Genomic DNA, 23305 nt, shown 5'->3' on the forward strand with positions numbered 1-23305 from the left:
ATTGACAGGGAATTAAAATCAAATCATTCATTGCTTTTTGTACATGAATCATAATAACCAATCCGTCATCTATCCAAAAGAAATTTTTATCAGACCACAATCTATAAGTTATGTGAATAAACTGCGCATAACTTTCAATATGGTAAACTATTTATAAAAGTGGCTTGTACTTGCCACCACATTTATTTTCTACTTTTACTGCTATACTGATTCTGAAATGTATGTTCCTTTTTTTGTCATTCATTGATGATTACATGCCACATTTTGATTTTACAGGCTATCTCAGATGACGAATTTTAGTTAGTGTTGTTCTGTATTTTGGGTGCTTCTCATTACTTTTATTACTCTCTTTCCAGTTCTGATTATTCTTATATATATGACAAACTACGATTCTCCTTTCTCTTACTGTACATATTATCCACACTCAACAGTGTTTTTCCCCATTATTTCATTATACTACTACTACCACCACCACCACCACCACCACCACCACCACCACCACTACTACTGATAAAAGACCTCTGAGTACTGAGAAAAGTGGGCCTTCGGTCTAATGACATCATACCTACCATGAACACCTTCCCACAGTGGGATAGTTCAGATTTTGTGTGGGGCATTTAAGGAGAGAACTAAACTGATCCAAATTAACTTTTAGGTCTTCAACCATAACATTTTCTCCCTTGTAATGCAAATGAGTTCCTGGCCCTGATAAATTAAGTGTGTAGATTCTTAGAATGAGATTTTCACTCTGCAGTAGAGTGTGTGCTGATGTGAAAATTCCTGGTAGATTAAAACTGTGTGCCGGACCGAGACTCGAACTCGGGACCTTTTCCCGAGTTCAGGTCTCAGTCCGGCACACAGTTTTAATCTGCCAGGAAGTTTCATGTAGATTCTTGTTATGTAATGTCCAAAACTTCCAATAATACAGTACTGCTTCCTTTTTTGATGGAAGTTTAGTCAACTAAACTTTCCACATCTATTCTTATATTTATTCTGATTTTAGTTCCAGAAGGTATGGACATATGCATCCATAAAAAATTAGTGCTGGTATCACAAACTCATTAGTCTTTTTTTAAATTCCTATGGAAACAAAATATACTTATAATATTCAGTGGAAATATGTACAGGGATTTAGATCAAAGAGTAAAAAATAGCATTTATATTTCCTCCAGTGTTTTATTAGATCTATATTCCAATAAACAAGTGGCCTTAAAATATGGTGTTACTCATAACTTATATTTTTAACACTTGTTTGCCACAATGGAGATTGGTGTAAAAGTGATATAAAAATCACTTACATCTCTTATCAATTTGATAATGTATCCGTCAAGTGAACACAAATGTACATTAAACTGCACCCATACAGAAAGTAAGAAAATATATGACTAAGTCTTTTACAGTTTATACTTTACCACCAACACTTAAATTTTTGTTAGGCACAAGAAGTATAGTAAAAATTACTTCTTGTAGATTCTATTCTGTAACCTCAGGAGGCAAAGGAGCTATGCTTTCCTCTATCTGCCATCTAAGCAAAGGTGTAAATGAACAATCAAAATACTGTCAGAAAATTGTCTGTGGCTATCAGTAATCAAAACATAGTAACAGTCAAGAATAGATGAACTGTAGATATTACAAAAAGTGTATAATTCAACAATCTTTATAAGTATAAATCACTATACAGCACTAAAACTTACGTCAAAACAAGTAAATTTTGAGGTACTACTAGCTCTCCCTCCAGAGAGAATTGGGGGAGGGGGAGGGGACCACTTATAAACAAATTCCTAGTTTACAGAAGGTAATATTGTTTTGACATAAGTTCATTTAAAATTTTATCTATCAATCTGTACAGTGGTCTACAATGAGAGATGTTCTGTTAAAAGAAAGTCAGTAATGTGACCTCACATAGTAAGGCTCCATTTTAATGTGAGGTTTAATTTAGTTGTCAAGCTGCTGGAAATGTCCTGAGATGGACATCTATCAAAGGACATTACTTTATCTGAAGAAGATAGCACAATACTCAAAACTGTAAAATACATGCTGTCATTTCTTCCAAAATAAAATTATATAATTTAATATGTATAGTCAGTGTTATTCATCAGCAACAAAACAGGGAAAAGTCAAATTATAAAACAATGCTACTAGTTACATTTATTTAAAGAAATCTATTGTGCAGAAATTTCAGTGGAACAAAACAGTATTCCAGTATGACTGTCCAAAATCTTGGAAAAGACAGGTTGCTACTTACTGTAAAGAAGACACTTCAAGTTGCAGACAGGCACAATTAAAAGACGTTTACATAAAGCTTTTGGCCACAGCCTTCATCAGTGAAAGAGAGACACACACTATTCACGCACACACAACCAGCAACTCCAGCAGACGCTGGAGGGCAGTTGTGTGTGTAAGGTGTGCTTGCTTGTGTGTGCGTCTCCCTTTCACTGCTGAAGGTTATGGCCAAAAACTTTGTGTAAGTTTCTTAATTGTGCCTGTCTGCAACTTGACGTGTCCTCTTTATGGTGAGTAGCAATCTGTCTTTTCGTACAGTGTTGATATTCCTACCTAGAGTTTCCAATGTCTGATTGTCCAAAATCTTGTGATGTCCCACTGACAATATTGAAGATGTAATATTGATAAGATTATTTCTTATTTGATAATAGTAGTAATCAAGTAGCTGCATTATTATAGGTGTAACAGCTAACTGCATACATCACAAGAATGTGGAAAATGATGTATATGGATGCAAAAGTGGTCCAATTTCTTATACAGCAAATCATGAAATAACAGAGTACATGGGATATTCAACTTAATTTTTTTCCACCAGTTACATGAAAAACTATGTGATACACATACACCCTGTACTTTTGTCCAACACATAAGTTTTCAAATTTATTAGCACAAGTGTATTGTTATATAAGAAATTTCAATCCACTTTCATAGTCTGTGCTCCCCAAAACATAAATCTGACATCAGAGGATCTTAAAATACATGTGAAGCACCTCAATGTAGGGCAACAACATATTTTTTCTCCACGACTGATTTAAAAATTCAACATGCTACCACATAATATCTGACATAGCACTGTTCATCCAGAATAGTACAAATCTAACTGTTGGAGGTGTGTACCAATCTTAAGCACATAGAAATTTTTAATATCATATTGATATCTGAGTTGAATGCCATAAATTTGTCATTTCTGGTATACAAAATAGCATCTATAGTAAAATTTTTCACGTCTTACTTCAATTTCTCACGAATTTATGAAATAACCATTTTATAAAATAGTAGATGGACATATGTACACATACACACAGATATAACTGTCAGAAGACTTTTGGAAATGTGTACAACACACATTTTTTTCAGAAACTCAGATCACAAACATTAGAAATAATCAACTCTTTGGGGCTAAAACACTAACCACATCAGTCCTCAGTACAAGTACAATGCAATGCAATAATTTTATTTTTGGAAACATATTCACTTCACTTATAACTCTGTTCCTAGCCAAGAGACAACCTCGAGAGTCACCTTACTGCCTGTTTGTTTTAACATTTTCACTGCTGCTGAATGTTTTACATTCTCCAGACTGTGTCCATCCACTGCCAAAAGACGATCTCCACACCTACAAATATAAAAATTTGATTAGATAAACAATTCCAACAATGGTACCAGTACACATGCTTGTGTTGTATAGATGACATCTGAATTCTCTGTATTTTATTCAAATACAGAAAACTACACTCTCAACATTTGAGGATGAAGGAAATAAAGAGCTAAAGCAGTGAATATTTCTGTGACTTATTTGCAGAACAAACATTAGATAAAATATATTTTTTGTTCCATAAATTCACGGTAAGGAGATCCTCAAGGATGTCGAACATGTTACAAGACAAGAATTCATATATACTAGCAAATGAGATATTTATGTTCTTTTGTAGACCCTACATAATATCATTGTCACAGATATGTAATAACTAAAAATATGAAACACATTTTCATTTAAAGGGCAACACCAAACTTGTCACAAACATGTGAATGTAGGTTACAATAGTTATGCGTCATCTAACCCACACATACATTGATCACATTACTCCAATGAAATAGTGCAAAAGTCACATTTTATGTAACTCACATGATTTGATACTATTAATCAAATATTTATTAATAATATCAAATAATGTTAGTGTTACATATAATGTATCTTCTGCACTATTTCATTCAAGTACAGTGATCAATGTGTACACTGGTTATTACAGATCATTATCCTCCTCACCTCCTACCCCCCCCCCCCCCCCCATTTCCCGAAGAACAATGGACCTTGGCAAGGTGGCTTGCATGTGCTCAGCGATACAGATAGCTGTGCCGCAGGTGCAACCACAAGCAAGGGGTATCTGTTGAGAGGCCAGAAAAGTGTGGTTCATGAAGAGGGGCAGCAGCCTTTTCAGTAGCTGTAGGAGCATCAGTCGGATGGTTGAATGATCTGGCCTTGTTTACATCAACAAATATGGTCTTGCTGTGCTGCTACTACAATATGGCTGAAAGCAAGGGGAAACTACAGTCATAATTTTTTCCTGAAGGCATGCCTCTCAACTGTATGATTAAATGATGGCGGCATCCTCTTGAGTAAAATATCCCCCATTCAGATCTCCAGGCATCCTCAGGAGGGATAAAATTGGAGTACAATGGGTTGGAGCATGTAATTTTAGATCCTTTAATTGGGCATGTAGGTTAGAAAATTAATAAAGGGAAATGGATAGGTTGAAGTTAGATATTTATTGGGAATTAGTGAAGTTTGGTGGCAGAAGGAACAGGACTTCTAGTCAGGTGAATGCAGAGTTATAAAAACAAAATCAAATAGGAGTAATGCAGAAATAGATCTAATAATGAATAAGAAAATAAGAATGCAGGTAAGCTATTATGAGCAGCATAGTGAATGCATTATTACAGCCAATATAGACAGGAAGCCATCACCCACCACAGCAGTAAAAGTTTATATGCCATCTAGCTTTGCAGATGATGAAGAAATTGAAAAAAATGTATGAAATGAAATGAAATTAAATGAAATGAGCGCATGGCATTGTTGGCCGGGAGGCCCCATCCGGGGAGGTTTGGCCGCTAAGTGCAAGTCTTATCGCAGTCGACGCCACATTGGGCAACTTGCGTGTCGGTGATGAGGATAAAATGATGATAAGGACAACACAACAGAGTCCACTAGCAGAGAAAATCTCTGACCGGCTGGGAATCAAACCAGGGCCCGCTTGCATGGGAGGCAAGCATGTTACTACCCAGCTAAGCAGGCAGGAAAAAAAAAAAAAGAGAGAGAGAGAGATAGAGGAAGCCGCCATGTAGAATTTTGCACAGAATGTATACATGGAAGAGACCTCGAGGCACCGGAAAGTTTCAGACTGATTATATAATGGTAAGACAGATTTTGGAACCAGATTTTAAACTATACGACAGTTCCAGAGGCAGATATGAAATGACCACAATTTATTGGTTATGAACTGTAGACTAAAACTGAAGAAATTGCAAAAAGGCAGGACATCAGACTAGGATAAGTTGAAAGAAGCAGAGGTTGCTGAGAATTTCAGAGGGAGCATTAACCAACAATTGACTAGCACAAGGGAAAGAAATACAGCATAAGATCACAGGAGGTATTGAATTTAACTGACGAAAGCATAAATATGAAAATGAAGCAGGTGAAAGATAAATACAAACATTTAAAAAATGCGAACAATAGAAAGTGCAAAATGGCTAAGCAGGAATGGCTAGAGGGCAAACTTGAGGATTTTTAAGCATATTTCATTAGGGTAAAAATACAAACCATATACAGGAAAATTAAAAAGGCCTTAGGAGTAAAGAGAACCACCTGTATGAATATCAAGAGCTCTGACAGAAAACCAGTACTAAGCACAGAAGGGAAAGCTGAAAGTAGGAGCATATAGAAGTTCTGTGGAAGGGATCTGAACTTGAAGGCAGCATAATAGAAAGGGAAGAGGATGAAGATGAAGATGAAATTGGAGATATGATATTGCGAGAATAATTTGACAGAGCACTGAAGTCCAAATAAGGTCCCTAAAGTAGACAACATTCTGCCAGAACTACTGACACCATTGAGAGAGCCAGACATGACAAAACTATTCCATCTGGTGTGCAAGATGTATGAAAGAGATGAAATACCCTCAGACATCAAGAAGAATGAAATAATTCTAATTTTTTTTTTAAAAAAAAGCAAGTGCTTACAGGTGTGACTATTACAGAACTATCTGTTTAGTAAGTCATGGTAGCACAATACTAACAAATTCTTTAGAGAAGAATGGAAATTGTAAAAGCCAACCTCAGATAAGATCAGTCTGGATTCTGGAGAAATGTAGGAAAATGCAAGGCAATATTAAACCCATGATTTCTCTTAGAATATGGGTTAAGGGGAGGCAGACCTACATTTATAGCATTTGTACACTAAGAGAGTGTTTTTGACAATGTTGACAGGAATGTTCTCTCTGAAATTCTGAAGGTGGCAGGAGTAAATTACAGGGAGCATAAGTCTATTTACACCTTGCACCAAAACCAGGTGACAGTTATAATAGTCAAGAAGCATAAGAGGTAATCACTGATTAAGAACGGAGTGAGACAGGGTTGTAGCCTATCCCTGATGTTATTCAACCTGTACACTGAGCAAGCAGTAAAGGAAACACAAGAGAAATTTGGAGTAGGAATTAAGAAATAAAAACAGGGAATGGGCGCGGACCACAGAGGAAGCGCCTGCAGCCGTTGGTGGAGGGGGAAGGCCATAGGCATAAATACTGGACCAGGTCCACTCGAGGAGCAGTCTCAGGTCGCACCTGATGAAGGTTACGAGCTACGTGACCGAAATATCGTGCAAGTACGACGCTGATATCCGGCAGAACACCCGACAACCCGAGATGTCATTAGATCGCCGGGAAAGCCTGAAGAGTTACAACTTTAAGGTTGTCCAGTGACACTGTAATTCTGTCAGAGACAGCAAAGGACTTGGAAGAACAGTTGAATGGAACGTACGTCTTGAAAGGAGGATACAAGATGGTTGGTTGGTTTGTGGGATTAAAGGGACCAGACTGCAACGGTCATCGGTCCCTTGTTCCAAAACAAAAAAACTACCACACAGAGTAAAAGACGGATAATAGAGACAACAAACAACACAGGACAAGAAATACTCAGACAAGGATCAGACAAAACAAATTAAAACACACAGAGTGTGACGGTGATTGGCCGACCATAGAGAAAAAAAAGAGGAAAAGCCAACCACGAAGAACACATTAAAAACTCAGTTTAAAATCAGAGGCTAAAAGCCAGAATCGACACTAAAAATCATAAACACTCAGATTAAACGATAAAAACCCCTGCCCGAATAAAATGCAAAACTAAGTCCACCATGGCAGAGTCATCTATTAAAAGGGCAGAGAGTGTGTCTGGCAGCGCAAACGTCTGCCTGAGCACAGATAAAAGTGGACAGTCCAATAAAATGTGGACCACTGTCAATGCTGAGCCGCAGCGACAGAGAGGGGGGTCCTCACGGTGCAATAAGTGGCCGTGGGTCATCCGTGTGTGCCCAATATGCAGTCGGCAGAGGATGACAGACTCCTTGCGAGAGACTCGCAAGGAGGAGTTGCACACAGTCGTCGTCTCCCTGATGGCACGGAGTTTGATAGGGGCGGCCAGATCGCGCCATTCAGCGTCCCAAAGCGAGATAACTTTGCGGCGTAAGACTGCCCTCAAATCAGTCTCCGGAAGGCCAATGTCTAGAGTGTGTTCACTGGTGGCCTGTTTGGTCAGGCGGTCAACACGTTCATTGCCCGGGATACCGACATGACCGGAGGTCCACACAAAGACCACAGAGCGGCTGCAACGGGCAAGAGTATGCAGGGACTCATGGATAGCCATCACCAGACGAGAACGAGGGAAACACTGGTCGAGAGCTCATAAACCGCTCAGGGAATCGCTACAGATAACGAAGGACTCACCTGAGCAGGTGCGGATATACTCTAGGGCACGAAAGACGGCGACCAGCTCAGCAGTGTAAACACTGCAGCCATCCGGCAAGGAACATTGTTCGGAATGGTCCCCTAGAGTAAGCGCATAACCGACACGACCAGTAACCATCGAACCGTCAGTGTAAACAACGTCAGAACCCTGATAGGTGGCCAGGATGGAATAAAAGCGGCGGTGGAAGGCCTCTGGAGGGACTGAGTCCTTCGGGCCCTGTGCCAAGTCGAGCTGAAGGCAAGGGCGAGGAACACACCATGGGGGTGTACGCAAAGTGGCCCGGAATGGAGGTGGAACAGTGAAAACCCGAAGCCCGGAGAGAAGTTCTTTGACGCGGACCGCGATCGTAGAACTTGACCATGGCCGACGTTCTGGCAGATGGACGACCGATCGCGGGAACAGGAGACGATAGTTTGGATGCCCGGGCAAGCTAAAAACATGGGCAGCATAAGCGGCCAGTAAATGTTGGCGCCTCAATCACAGTGGAGGGACACCAGCCTCCACAAGTACGCTGTCCACAGGGCTGGTCCGGAAGGCACCAGTGGCCAGTCGTATCCCGCTGTGTAGTATTGGGTCCAGCACCCGCAACACAGATGGGGATGCTGAGACATAAGCCAGGCTCCCATAATCCAGACGGGACTGGATTAATGCCTGGTAGAGCCGTAACAGGGTAGATTGGTCGGCGCCACAGCTGGTGTGGCTCAAGCATCTCAGAGCATTTAGATGCCGCCAACATGCCTGTTTAAGCTGCCGAATATGAGGCAGCCAAGTCAGCCGGGCATCAAAAACTACACCCAAAAACCTGTGGGTCTTGCCACCACAGCAAGGAGGTCGTCGGCAAGATAAAGCCGCGGCTCAGGATGGACTGTTCGGTGCCGGCAGAAATGCATAACGTGGGTCTTGGCAGCCGAAAACTGAAAACCATGTGCTACAGCCCAAGACTGCGCCTTGCGGATAGCGCCCTGTAGCTGACGTTCAACAGCTGCAATGCCAGTAGAGCTGCAGTAAAGGCAGAAGTCGTCAGCATACAGGGAAGCGGAGACAGAATTGCCCACCGCTGCAGTGAGATCGTTTATGGCAATTAAAAACAGGCAGACACTGAGGACAGATCCCTGTGGTACCCCGTTCTCCTGGACTCGGGAGGAACTATGGGAGGCCGCGACTTGTACGCGGAAGGTACGATACGACAGAAAATTTCGGATAAAGAGCGGCAGAGGGCCACGAAGACCCCATCCATGAAGCGTAGAAAGGATGTGATGACGCCATGTTGTATCGTACGCCTTCCGCATGTCGAAAAAGACAGCGACCAGGTGCTGACGGCGGGCAAAGGCAGTACGGGTGGCCGACTCCATGCTCACCAGATTGTTGGTGGCGGAGCGGCCTTTACGGAACCCACCCTGAGACGGAGCCAGAAGGCCCCGAGACTCCGGTACCCAATTCAAGCGCCGGCTCACCATCCGTTCGAGAAGCTTGCAAAGAACGTTGGTGAGGCTAATGGGGCGGTAGCTGTCCACCTCCAAAGGGCTCTTGCCTGGTTTCAAAACGGGGATGACAATGCTTTCCCGCCATTGCGACGGAAACTCACCCTCGACCCAGAGACGGTTGTAAAGGTCGAGGAGGCGTCGCTTGCAGTCCACTGAAAGGTGTTTCAGCATCTGACAGTGGATGCGATCTGGCCCAGGAGTGGTATCAGGGCAAGCGGCAAGGGCACTGTGAAATTCCCACTCACTGAATGGAGCATTGTAGGATTCAGAATGGTGGGTTCGAAAAGAAAGGCTCCGACGTTCCATCCGCTCTTTAATGGAGGGGAAGGCCAGTGGGTAATTGGAAGAAGCGGAACTAAGAGCAAAATGCTCTGCCAAGCTGTTGGCAATTTCGTCGGAGTCTGTACAAACTGCTCCATTCAGTGAGAGCGCAGGGACGCTGACAGGGGTCCGATAGCCATAGAGGCGTCGGATCTTGGCCCAGACCTGCGATGGAGAGACATGGAGGCCAATGGTGGACACATACCGCTCCCAGCACTCCTGCTTGCTTTGGCGGATAAGGCGGCGGGCCCGCGCACGCAGCCGTTTGAAGGTGATGAGGTGATCAATGCAGGGATGTCGCTTGTGATGCTAGAGCGCCCGCCAGCGATCTTTAATCACTGCAGCGATCTCAGGCGACCACCAAGGCACAATACGCCGCCGGGGGGACCCAGAAGAACAGGGAATGGCAGATTTGGCGGCAGTAACGATGCCGGTGGTGACCGATTGAACCACCGCATCAATGTCATCACGAGAGAGAGGCTCAATAGCGGCAGTGGAGGAAAACCCAGTCAGCCTTATTCATAGCCCACCTGCAAGGGCGCAGAGAAGACTGACGCTGTGGCAGTGACAGAAAGATCAGAAAGTGGTCACTACCACACAGGTCGTCAAGCACTCTCAATTGAACAGACGGTAAGAGGCTAGGGCTGCAGATCGAAAGGTCGATGGCGGAGTACGTGCCATGCACCACGCTTAAGTGTGTGGAGGAACCATCATTCTAAAGCGAAAGATCGAGCTGTGCTAATAAATGCTCAATGGTGGCGCCTCGACCTGTCGCCACTGACCCACCCCACACAGGGTTATGGGCGTTGAAGTCGCCCAATAACAAGAAAGGTGGCGGCAGTTGGGCTATCAGAGCAGCCAGGACATGCTGCGCCACAGCACCATCCTGTGGAAGGTAAAGACTGCAGACGGTAACAGCCTGTGGCGTCCACACCCGAACAGCGACAGCCTCTAAAGGTGTTTGGAGAGGGACAGACTCGCTGTGCAGAGTGTGAAGGACATAGAGGCAGACGCCACCAGACACCCTTTCATATGCTGCCCGGTTCTTATAATAACCCCGATAGCCACGGAGGGCGGGGGTTCGCATTGCTGGAAACCAAGTTTCCTGAAGAGTAATGCAGAAGAAAGGGTGAAGGCTGATAAGTTGTCAGAGCTCAGCTAGATGGTGGAAGAAACCGCTGCAGTTCCACTGGAGGATGGTATTGTCCATGTCTGAGAGAGGCGTGACGGGACTTGGAAGGCAGATTACGCCGCTGGGTCACCTGCTGCCTCCCATTGAGCATCGGCGCTAGCGCTATCCATGGCGTCTAAGGGACCGGCGAGATCGAGGTCCTCAGCGGACGCCAGAATCTCCACCTCGTCCTCAGACGCAGAGCTGGAAGGGTGCGGTGGGGTGGCTGCCACCGCGAGTTCCTTGGGCTTACAGCTCTTTTTCTTGGATTTCTCATGCTGCTCCTTGGGTTTAACTGGCTGGGAGGGCTTCACTGATTCAGTCTCCGGGACTGAGGAGGATCATGAAGCCCTACGACCAGCGGATTGTGGGCACTTACGCAACTGTCGGTCATCACCCTTCCCGCTGGTGGAAACCTGGGAAGGGAGGGACCCAAGGGACCCCTTGCGAGCATGAGAAGCCGAAGAAGTTGAACACTTCTCCGGCTTAGAAGTGGGGACGGACGTCCCCGATGGGTGGGAGGATGTTGCTCCTGAGCTAGGTGGTGCAGGAGCAACCGGTTGGGTAGAGCCCCCCACGGGCAAGGGGGCAGGAGTAGTTGTACTGCTCATCGACCTGGCTGGAAGTCTCGAAACTGATGGGGCTAGCACAGTAGTTGTAGCAGCTGCGTAAGAAGACGTCATTCGCACAGGATGTAGTCTGTCATATTTCCTTTTGGCCTCAGTATAGGTCAGCCGGTCCAGGGTCTTATATTCCATGATTTTGCGCTCTTTCTGAAAGACTTTGCAGTCTGGCGAGCAAGGTGAATGATTCTCTCTGCAGTTGACACAGATGGGAGGCGGGGCACATGGAGTATTGGGATGTGATGGGCGTCCGCAATCTCGACAGGTGAGGTTGGAAGTGCAGCGGGAAGACATATGGCCGAACTTCCAGCACTTAAAGCACCGCATTGGGGGAGGGATATAGGGCTTGACGTCACAACGGTACACCATCACCTTGACCTTCTCCGGTAATGTATCACCCTCGAAGGCCAAGATGAAGGCACCAGTAGCAACCTGATTGTCCCTCGGACCCCGATGAACGCGCCGGACGAAATGAACACCTCTACGCTCTACGTTGGTGCGCAGCTCGTCATCAGACTGCAAAAGGAGGTCCCTATGGAAAATAACACCCTGGACCACATTTAAACTCTTATGTGGTGTAATGGTAACGCTAACATCCCCCAACTTGTCACAAGGAAGTAACCTGCGTGACTAGGCAGAGGATGCCGTTTGTATCAGTACTGACCCAGAGCGCATTTTGGACAAGCCCTCCACCTCCACAAACTTGTCCTCTAAATGCTCGACGAAGAACTGAGGCTTTGTGGATAGAAAAGACTCCCCATCAGCTCTCGTGCAAACTAAGAATTGGGGCGAATAACTGTTACCTCCATCCTGAGACTTACGCTCCTCCCACGGCGTGGCCAGAGAGGGGAACGTTTTCGGATCGTACTTCTGAGCATTAAATTGAGCCCGAGAATGCTTAGAGACTGCTGGCGGCTGGCCGCCAGAGAGAGATGATGTACCACGCTTCATTGCGGGTCATCCGCCCTGATGCCACCTACTCCGACCAAGGGCCCTCCCCACGGGCGCCACCCAGATGCAGCAATAGCCACCTGGCAGGATGGCCATTGCCGGGAGTCCTGACGCCCCAGGGAGACGGGCATCTGCTTCTTGGCATACGTGGGGAGTTAACGGCGCAGGCATCAGTAGAGTGACCCCTGTGTTGTCAGGGGGCTACAACCAACAGGGTACATGGCGGCCCCACCACAACGGACTGGCTACCGTGCTGGATGTTAGGTGACATGTGGTCCATGGTTGCCGTCAGTGCAGAAAGTGGCAGTGCACAGCGCAAGGTGGAAAGTGCACGCAGGAATGTATCCATGCCCAAGAGATGGAGAGCGGGCAGGACTGCAATGCAACGACAAAGAAGCTGGCGAAAGGTCTGATCACTAGATGGACACAATGCACCAAGTAAGGCGCCCTTCCCCAATCGGCTCGCTCTTTGGAAAAATTTTTAGAGATGGAGGTCAAACCCAACAGGGGACCATCACATACGGCCGAAAAGTTTGAGACTCCTTTTAGTCGCCTCTTACGACAGGCAGGAATACCGCGGGCCTATTCCTACCCCCGAACCCGCAGGGGGGGATACAAGATGATCAACAACAAAAGCAAAACAAAGCTTATGGAATGTAGTAAAAGCAAATCAGGCTATGCTGAGGGGATTAGCTAAGGAAATGAGAGACTAAAAGTACAAGATGAGTTTTGCAATCCGAGCAACAAAACAGCTGGTGATGGTCAAAGTAGAGAGCATACATCATGGTATTCCTGAAAAAGAGAAATTTGTTAACATTAAACATACATTTAAGTAATAGGAAGTCTTTTCTGGTGGTATTTGTTGAGAATGTAGCCATGTAGCGAAGGGAAAAATGGACGGTAAACAGTTTAGACAAGAAGAGACTAGATGGTTTTGAAACGTGGTGCTACAGTCAAATTCTGATGATTAGATTGCCTAAATACTGAGGAGGTACTGAATAGTGTGTTGTTCCACCTTTGGACAGCAGCATTTTTTTTTTTTTTTTTTTTTTTTTTTTTTTTTTTTTTTTTTTTTGTGGCATTCATTCCGTAAGTCCTCAACAGGCTTCCAGATGTATGTGGCATGAGATTTCTATGCACAGGTCATGCAATTCCCAAAAATTATGAGCCGGAGGTTTGCAAGTGTTGAGCTGCTGCCCGGTAGTGTTCTAGGTGTGTTCTGTAGAGTTCAGATGAGATGAATTTGGTGGTGAAGACACAAACTGTCAGTGAAGACATCAAGAATGGAGAGACGCTGGTGGTCTACAATAATGTTCACATAGTCCACAGCTGTCACAGTATCTCGTATTACTACTTCAGGCCCTAAGGAAGACAAGATGAGTATCCCAACAGCATAATACTGCCCCCTACCAGCCTGCATCTGGCGTGCGGTGTATGTTTTGAGCAGCAGCAGTTCACCTGGATGACAGAATATCAGGACATGAACACTGACTTGGTGTAACAATAAACACAATTCATCCAACAGAGTGAAACACTTCCACTGAGCCACAGTCCAACTCAATGATCCCGTGCCTACTACAGCTGTAATTGACGATGTCATCAGACAAAAGTGGGAACACACAGGGGTTGTCTGCTGTGGAGTCCGATGTTCAACACTGTGTGCTGAATGGTGTGCTCTGAAACACTTGTGAGTGCACCAGCACTGTTCTCCCTTAGACCAACCACAAATCACTGCCTATTTCGCTTTACAGAGCAGAAAAACTTCCGACCTCCACATTCTGTGAGATGTGGATGTCTGACATCTACTCATCACCTACTCGTAGTTTCAAAGTACTTCAACCACTTTCGTAGATGCACAGAACAATATCACGTGAGCAGCCGACTGACTGAGCTGTTTCTGAGACATTTGTTCCCAGGTGCCAAGCCATAACAATCTGCCCTTTCTTAAAGTGACTGTCAGCAGATTTCCCCATTTGCAGCCTGTACTGCTGCTAGAATGTTTCTCCATTTGTCTCTGCTTTGCATATACACTTTCATTACCATGTCACATGCCTACAACACCACCAGGCAGTATTCAGTCTCACCAGTGTACATCACTCGGTTCTGCTAAGAAATTCATCAATTGAGTAGGAGTTGGGCACTGATAAATCTGTTGGGCTCCACTTAAACTGAACTTTATTAGTAGATAAACTTCTTATGGTTTCCAACTGAGAAGGTATGCTTCTGAATAACATACACATTTCTGGGCAAAAAGGAAGTTAACTTTATATCGTTAAGTAGATTATTCTTTTTTTGTAGTAGTGATTTCATTAATTGAGTAGTCAGTTTGAAAAAAAGTATATTATTTGTGACATATTTCCATTAAGGAATAAACATATTGGGAAATAGTTGTTAACACCCCTGGTTCCTCAAACGCACTGCTGCAAGATATTCCTGAATTCACGCCACAAGTTATTGAAGTTATTGAACATTGAAAACTTTAGCTTGACTTGATGAGTTACCCCAAAAAAATTATCTCACATGCATATTACAAAGTGAAAGTAAGCCAAGTACAACAGCTATTTTATTGTGATTCTTCAAATTATGTCAGCATAATTCGTGACAAAATAGTTCCGTGGATAACGGCCCAATGTCAGTGTACAATGGGCACAATATTTCAGCAAGCGATCACATTGCCATCGTCAGGTGCACTGATGATGCTCCTAATGCTGGCGATGTGTTTGGTTGCTGAAATATTGTGCCCTTCAGATACTGACATCCAGCCATTCATTGTGACCTATTTCATCAGCTATTTTATTTTGATACAACCAAACACTGACAACATCTGCATTGTAGATCAATATTTGTTTAGGTGCTTCAGCTGTTATGTGGTACAATCCCTTCAATTAAAATTATTATCAAGTGATGTGCTGTCTGAATTTTATTTTATCTGAAAGTTTGTCAATAAGGCAAGGATTTTAGCTATTGCTCCAGCTACTGTTATACTAATATTAATTTCTTCTCATTTTACTGTTTTACCAAGTGGGATCTTATGCATATGATTCAGTACTGCTCTGAAATAATGCCAAGCAAATGTGTGCTTTGCAAAATTTTGACACAGCATTCGATTTCATCTCGGTGTGAGAGTTGTAGTGTTAATTTTATTTGTTGCTTCAGAAAAAGATATTAACATATTTTTGCTGCAATTTTTCCAATTTTTCCATTGGAACATCAGTATGACTCTCGATTTGCTTCCTCATGAATGGTGAGATCACATTTATTGTAGGGATCAAGTCCCAGCAAATTTTTTATTTTCTGAGAATTAACAACTATAAATCTGCCCTCTCTGGTAAATTGCTCCTATGCAACATCTGTAATAAATTGACCTTTGACTGGATTCTGTTGGTTGTTGTAGCTAACCAGTGAACTCTGAAACTCAATTTTGGAAATCCTAATTTCTTATGTGCTTGTAGATAGATTAATTATGGAAACTGGTTAATCTGAAATGTCAATGGCACTTTCTTAACACAAAATGTTACAGATAAAGATATTTCATTTGCAGAAAAGATCATTCACATTACAGTTTGACCATGAAAAGTTACTGAGTGGTTCATGTTCATTGTGAATGTCTTTCGATTTTTTATACTGAAACACTTTTTTAAGCACGAGTGTCCCGTTTTGATGCCTGCCCACCTGTGTCCTGATTTTTTACAATATTTACAATGTCTGTTTCAAAATAAATAATGTTCTCATTTGTGGTTAACACCAGTGTGCACAAGATTTGAATTTATCGTTAAAGAATCTGTTTACGAAATGTGGATTCCTTCATGGTCTTTGCATGCTTTGTGACTGTGCTGATAACATAGCCATGCTGGCTGTCCCTGTGGCATCAACATGGGGTCATCTACACCCTGCAGTGTCGTCGTCACTCAGCCTCTGTTACAGTTGTGGATATACAGACTTGGCCTGTCTCACAGACTTGTATTGGGTGTTGATCTGTACTTGCATTTTAAAATTAAGTGAAGGAGTTTATCAAACACTATGCATGTATCTCATTATTTTACTCTCCGTCATAGAACCCACCAACTCCTTGGTACCTACCAGTGGGATGACCAAACAATTATCATTTGTGGAAATGAGGGACATCTTACAAACAATCCTGCCCACCACTCCTGCAGTATTTTGTCACCCAGACACCTACACAGCATCTTGGTCCATCCTTATACCTCTCCCAACCTGGCACATTCTACTCTAGTCCTGTCACAGGCTTCTCCCATTCCATCAGAGGCAAGGCCACCTATGGAAACAGCCATGTCATATTTTTGCAAAGCACATGATGTTAGGATGACCACCAGCACAGCAGTTCATCAGAATGAATTGTAACCAAGAGCAAAGTTAGTCACCCATTGTCAGATCACACTGTTGAGCACAACATGCTTGAATTCAATGGCTGCTTCACAACCCATGTCATGGATCCACTCCCCCCCCCCTCCCCCCTCCAGCATCAGCTTTCCTGAACTATGTAGTAGGGAGTTATGCTTGCAACACAACTTTTGCTTCCAAAATCCTCCTGGCCTCGATCTCTGTTAATCTACTGGAACCACTGTTGGGTGTGCATATTGTAAATATCAAAACTACTAATAAATGAATTGGTATACTAAGTAACCAGTGAAAGGAAACTTGGACATAAATCTGCAGTTAAAGCTTAGAAAATTGAATTGTAGTAACAGACGAACTGAAATGTGCAGAGATACAGCAAAACAAAGAAAATTCTACAGTATATGCATAGTAACTTGTCATTTCTTGTGAGGGATGCTGGGAGGACATGAACATGAGTCCCACTTTGCACAGACATCACTACCACAAGCAAGGCAACAAATAAAACAACAAACATGTATGCTTTTAGCTTTTACAAAAGCAGAGGTAAAAAAATGGAGGTCATGAGTGCTTAAAAACCAAATATAATTGAAACATAGAGAAGTTTTCATTTTACTACACAAAATGTGAATCTGTACTACCTTAATTTTCCATCCTTAGCTGCTGGTGAGTTTTGTACAACAAAAAGAATGTGTATAGCTTCCGGACCTCGCACAGGATCTTCGCCACCAACAATGCTGAATCCTAGACTAGAGCCTGGGATCCTGTGTAAGACTACAGTTTTTGGAAACTGAAGGCACCTGAAATGTATAAAACAGATGAGTTGTACTGAAGAAACAAATATTTAGACCTTCCTAACACTACAGACAATAAGGTACTTCAATCATCATGTTAAGGAATGATTTGGGAGATTTTGTGCTTCACAAACTTTTTTGTTCTTACTGGCAAGGGATACAATAATATTTTAAATTTTGAACACATTTCATTGCTGTTGACTCTTGTATCTCTTGATTATTGTATTACCTTGGTAATTTTTGCCAGTAAACCCAGGATGGTATAAAGTTGAGTGAACCTGCTGATGTTTCAGGACCTTCAAGAACTTCAAGAGTTACTTCTCTCTTTTCTACTGTCGCTTTCAAGATAGCTACTGCCTGTGTGTGAGTAAGACCAAGGAGGCTTGTTCCATTTACATTCAATAAAATATCTCCTTTCTGAAAAATTAAAATAAGTGTTTTGAATTAAGGTATGCTGTGGAAATCAATCAAATAAACATAATTCTGTTAAATGTTGAACCAACAATATTAGACACCGTGAAAAAATTATACATGCTGATGACAGCAGTATTATAGACACGGAGAAAACAAGAGAACTCTTTGCAGAGAAAACAAATAAAACCCTGAAGACCAGGAACGAATGTTGATTCACAGTTGAAGTGGTGCAAACACACAAAGATACTTACAAACAGAAGCCATCAGCATGTTATGCTTGTCATCAGCATATAAAAACCAGTGTATTTAAGTTACATACTATTCATATGTACACTAAGTTCTTAGCTATGGAATTCTTTTCTGGGGAGTTAAACATTGTGTTTATACTTACAGTCACAAACTGCTTGTATCAGTACCTGGATTGTTGCTATGTTTGTGTTGATGTTCTCAACTGTTGTTTGCCTGTTTGTGGAAGAAGAATAAACTTTGGCTCATTGTGGCTGTGCTGTTTGTGGTTTGCAGTATGATACAACTGGCAACAAGTGTGCTGTTCCCTTCCATATGCACAGGTTATTTAGTTGTTTCTTTGGTTCTTATATCTGTGCAGGCAGTGCTCCAATCTCTCCTTGAGCAGCAGCAGGCTCTTATGGTTGCTATCATGAGTTTGTAGGCCACATTGACTGTGCAGTCTTCCATGCTGTTGACATACCCGCTGCCGTTTCCTTCTTAAGATAATGCGGTGCAAGTTTGGGAGGCTAACAAAAACCAGCTTTGGCAACACTTCCTTGCGCTTGCTGTCACTGATGCAAACATGTTTAATGCTTTATTCCTTTCTTTGATTTCTCCTAGAATCTACCAGTTTCTGCACCAGGTAGCCTGCTCCAGAAACCTGCATCACTTTTGTTCAATGAAATGTATGAGTTGTTCTCAAATTATCAACATAAACACACGCATGCTATTGTAGTGCATGTACAGTCCTATCATTGTCATAAATAGCCCCACGAGTCTTAGTAGGCTTGAGCAGCTGAACTCTGTGGCCTCAGTCGCAAATGTCAGTTTGATACCAATGCTCATCACAATTCCTATACCAATTGCACGGTCTGCGATGCCGTCATCTGTATAAGGAAGTGCATTAATGCACAGTGTGAGAATCCACCTTTGGCTGAAGTCTTAAATACTACTCAGTCTTTCGAGGTATCTCGTGCTGTCAGTGATCAGATTGAGGCTCGACGTGATGAGGCCATGGTACCTCCCGTTCCTGGTTGTTGGATGTCAGCCAGTTCTCAGGGGAAAGACAATGTGGCAGCCATACAAATGCTGCCTCTACACCACACTGGACAGCAATGTGCCAAATGACTACAACTGTCACTAGAACCACAACAATGGCAGCACTCTATGCTCTCATCTTGCCCGTATTGTTTCGTGCAACATAACAGGGCTGAGTGCCCTAAGTGCTGGGTGATTTGCAACAAATGGAGGAAAAAAGGATGTACTGAGTCTCAGTATGGTTCTTAGCCCCCTCCTGTGGAAATGCACATGGATGTTAATTGTGTGTCTCCAGTGCTTACAAATTATAACAAACTGTTTATCGAAGTGCGAGTGACAGACAAGATGCTCTGACTACAAGTGGACACAGGTGCAGCTGTGACATTACTGAACTTGTAATCTGGGATCTCCGGCACTGTCTCTCGTAACTCAATGTTACAATGAGCAGCATATTCAAATTTTGGGGCTGTTTACGGCTCCCGGTACAAATAGGTAAATCACTTTTTTTTTGTACTGGATGATAGTGGCACCACTAATTTGTTCAGTCCGGATGCTTTCAATTCTTTGGCTTTCCATTTTGGATATAGTGCACCTGATTTCCAACCAGGTCTCTTACCAGCAATTGGATCCTATGTATTTTGAGTTCTCATCTCTTTTCTCAGATAGGTTAGGTTGTGGTACCAATTTTGTGGCCCACATTACCCCGAAACTTATGGTACAACCAAGCTATTTCCACGTGTGCCCTATTCTAGTGGGTTTGCGTGTTTGAGAGAAATCCGAATTGGACAGGCCGCCATGGTTGAGGGTCATATGGCCCATTACATGGAGTGAGTGGTCTATCTCCCTCGTGATTGTCAAAGAACTGATTGGTCAGTGTCACCTCTGTGGCAACTTCAAAGTTTCACTTAACGCTCAATCTATTTTATTACTGACATCTACTCCTTGCCCAGTCTGGACAAGTTGCTGATTAAGCTCAGGAGCCAGTTTTTCCCCAAAACTGATTTATCTGAAGCCTATTTACAGGTGCTGTTGGATGAGGATTCTAAATGGTTCCTTGTGACTAACACTCCCTTTGGGTTGTACCAATATCACTGCCTCCCATTCGGTGTGGCTAGTGACACTGGTGATTTTTCAGCATTTTTTGAAACAACTGACAGTGTCGACTCCAGTGCAACAACTGTCTCAATGGCATTTTCGTGATGGGTGCTTCTGTGTAAGACCACTTATGTAACTTACACACCTTGTTCACAGTCTTACGTACTGCAGGACTGAAATGCAACTTGCCTAGTCATCCATTGCGTATTTGGGGTTTGAGGTTTCTTGGGATGGTTTTAAGCCTTTATGTCATCTTGTTGCCTTGGTCACAGCTCTTCCTCGCCCTACAAATATCAAAGAACTACAATCATTTTTTGGTAAAATTGCTTGGTATCACAAATTTATTCTGGACAGAGCTGTGTTGGTCTATCATCTCCTTGAGCTGGTTCACAAGAACATTCCTTTTCAGTGGATGCCAGCCTGCAAGCAGGCATTCACACTTTTGAAATTTAAATTTCATTCTGTTTCTTGTTTGGCTACAGACAGCCCTCAGTATGGACTTGGAGCCATTCTCACACACTGAAATGTGGGTGGTTCCGAACATTTGAGAGGTTACAGATCAAATCGCTCAATTACCCTCAGCAGCACTATTCCCAAGTTGAAAAGGAAGTGCTTGCTATCATCTACATTCTCAAAAATTTTCATGTGTTCTTATATAGGAATACGTTCCACCTCATTACTAACCAAAAGTTCTTAGTTTCATTGTTTAATCCTCCTGCTTTGTTGCCCGACAAAGCAGCACACTGCCTCCAGCGTTGGGCCTTGTTTCTCTCTCACTACAATTATGAAATAAGTTTTTGGCCTACTGCACAACATGTGAATGCTGATGCACTGTCCCAGTTTCCGATGGGGCCAGGTCCTATTTTTGATAAGGATGAACTCCTTCATTTTCACTTAGATGTTAACGTTAACGTGCAGTGTACAGGGGAAGGGTTTCCTATTATGGGCCCCCAGATTGCACCTGCTGTCACTGCTGATACAGTTTTGCATTAAATTGTTCACCTTGTTTAGCATGGCTGGCCAGACAGGCCTCCGGCAAGGCTTCACATCTTTTGTGTAACTATTTTGCCCTACGTCACCACCTTTCGGTGTTTGATGGTGGTAGTCTCTGAGCTACAGATGGGATGTCGCCTAGAGTTGTGATCCTGGCTGCCCTATCATGGGATGTGCTTCAGCTCCTACATAAGGGACATTGTGGGGGCCTCAAATACTGTTTTGGCCCTTTGGCACTGATGGTGACATTGCAAATCTTGTTGCAGCCTGCCCTCACTATGCCACCTAACAGGCAGCACTGCATGCAACACTCTCTCTGTAGCCCACTCGGCAGCGATTAAGGGAATCCATCTACGTCAATTTCATGGGACTTTTCCTACACCCTTACTCACTGTTGGTTGTTGAAAACTTCCATACATTATCCGCAGTCCTTTGACAATAGCTGTGGCTATGATTCATGCACTCCTCACAATTTTTTCTATTGAAGGTTTGCATTATAAGCTTGTGATGGATAATGGTCCACAGGTTGTATATCAGGCCCTCTACGATTGCTGTGCTCATCAAGGCATTCACTACTTGCCTGCTGCTCCTTTTCACCACCATTCTAACAGTGAGGTGGAACATCTCATCTGAATGTTCAGGTTGAAATGATGAAGTATGTCGCTGACTCCTCCACGGACAATGCCTTGACAAACTTCTCGAGTTAGTACAGGTTTGTACCAGTGAGGGATTGGAGTCTGACTGACATGTCCCATGGATGTTGGCTATGCACTCTCCTGCATCTGCTCATGCTGCCTCACCAATGTCCACTGCCATGGCCCTTGTCATGGTTTGCTCCTGGCTCCGTGCTCTGGGTTTGGTGGTTTGACCACTCACCAAAGTGGATTCCAGCTACAGTCCACAGCTGCCGAGGCCTCCACCTCTGTATTGTTTCACACCAGTGACAGGCTAATGGCGCACCACCATGAACAGCTGCATTCTCGCACCACAGTGAGGGTCGTGGAATCCCCGCTGCTCCCTCCGCCTCCTTCCTCACAATATGTCCCTGCCTAACAGAGCATCTCTGCTGTGGGATGGACCCACCCTCCTTGTGGATATCACCACCTCCTGCCTCACTCTGGGGTCCAGCCCCTAGCAACTACTGCTGGGCCTTCCCATAATGCTTTGCTGCTGCCTGCGATTCTGCTGCCAGCTGGTCTCGTGCCTTCAGGTCCTACAGCACCAACACCACCAGTGCTGCTGACCAAATGTCTGACTGTTCCACTTTTGGTGCAGTCCCACCACATTTAGGGAATGGACATCTAGATGCTATCAGTGTCCTAGTCACCAGTCCTCTCGTAACAGTATTTCATGGGGAAGTAGCTGCCGTGTGTGTGAGCTTCCACCCCTGTTCACCAGTTCCAGCCTGGAATCTCCTCCTGCCACCACAATCACTGCCTGCTGCGTTTGCCACAAGAGGCCACAGATGTTCCAACAATCACCCCGATGTTCACATTAGTGGAGCATCCTTTCCCCAAGGGGGGAGTGGGCGGGCTGCTATAATCCCATACTTAATACTTGGATATTACACTGTAAATATTACACCAACGGCATCTGCACAAGTTGGCCACTAGATGCCAAGCTGCAGTGAGCAACACAGCTTGTGCACACAGCACGGCATCCACCACACCATCTACTGGAGCTCTCCTCTTTATAAGTGCAGTGCAGCAGGTACTTGCTTTCATATTGTGTTCATAGTTATTGTCAGCAACTGGTTGTATCAGTACCTGGATTGTATCTATGTTCTCAACTATTGTTTGCCCACCCCCCCTTTTTTTT

The 23305-nt window shown here is 43.7% G+C and overlaps 1 protein-coding gene across 2 annotated transcripts in view; it reads right to left on the reverse strand.

Annotated features, from left to right (window-relative positions):
• Window positions 1–1156: 1156 nt before the first annotated feature.
• The window catches only part of LOC126248152 (ligand of Numb protein X 2-like), a 462639-nt gene continuing 440490 nt past the window's right edge, over window positions 1157–23305 (reverse strand). For both annotated transcript variants that reach the window (XM_049948888.1, XM_049948889.1), the window contains 3 exons: window positions 17949–18136; window positions 17567–17725; window positions 1157–3619 (listed from right to left, as the gene is read on the reverse strand). In XM_049948888.1, the coding sequence (XP_049804845.1) occupies window positions 3484–3619; window positions 17567–17725; window positions 17949–18136 (483 nt within the window). In that variant the 3' untranslated portion in view covers window positions 1157–3483. The remainder of the gene's footprint in view (window positions 3620–17566; window positions 17726–17948; window positions 18137–23305) is intronic.

This window comes from Schistocerca nitens, chromosome 3 (assembly GCF_023898315.1).
Source record: "Schistocerca nitens isolate TAMUIC-IGC-003100 chromosome 3, iqSchNite1.1, whole genome shotgun sequence".
Taxonomy (NCBI): Eukaryota; Metazoa; Arthropoda; class Insecta; order Orthoptera; family Acrididae; genus Schistocerca; species Schistocerca nitens.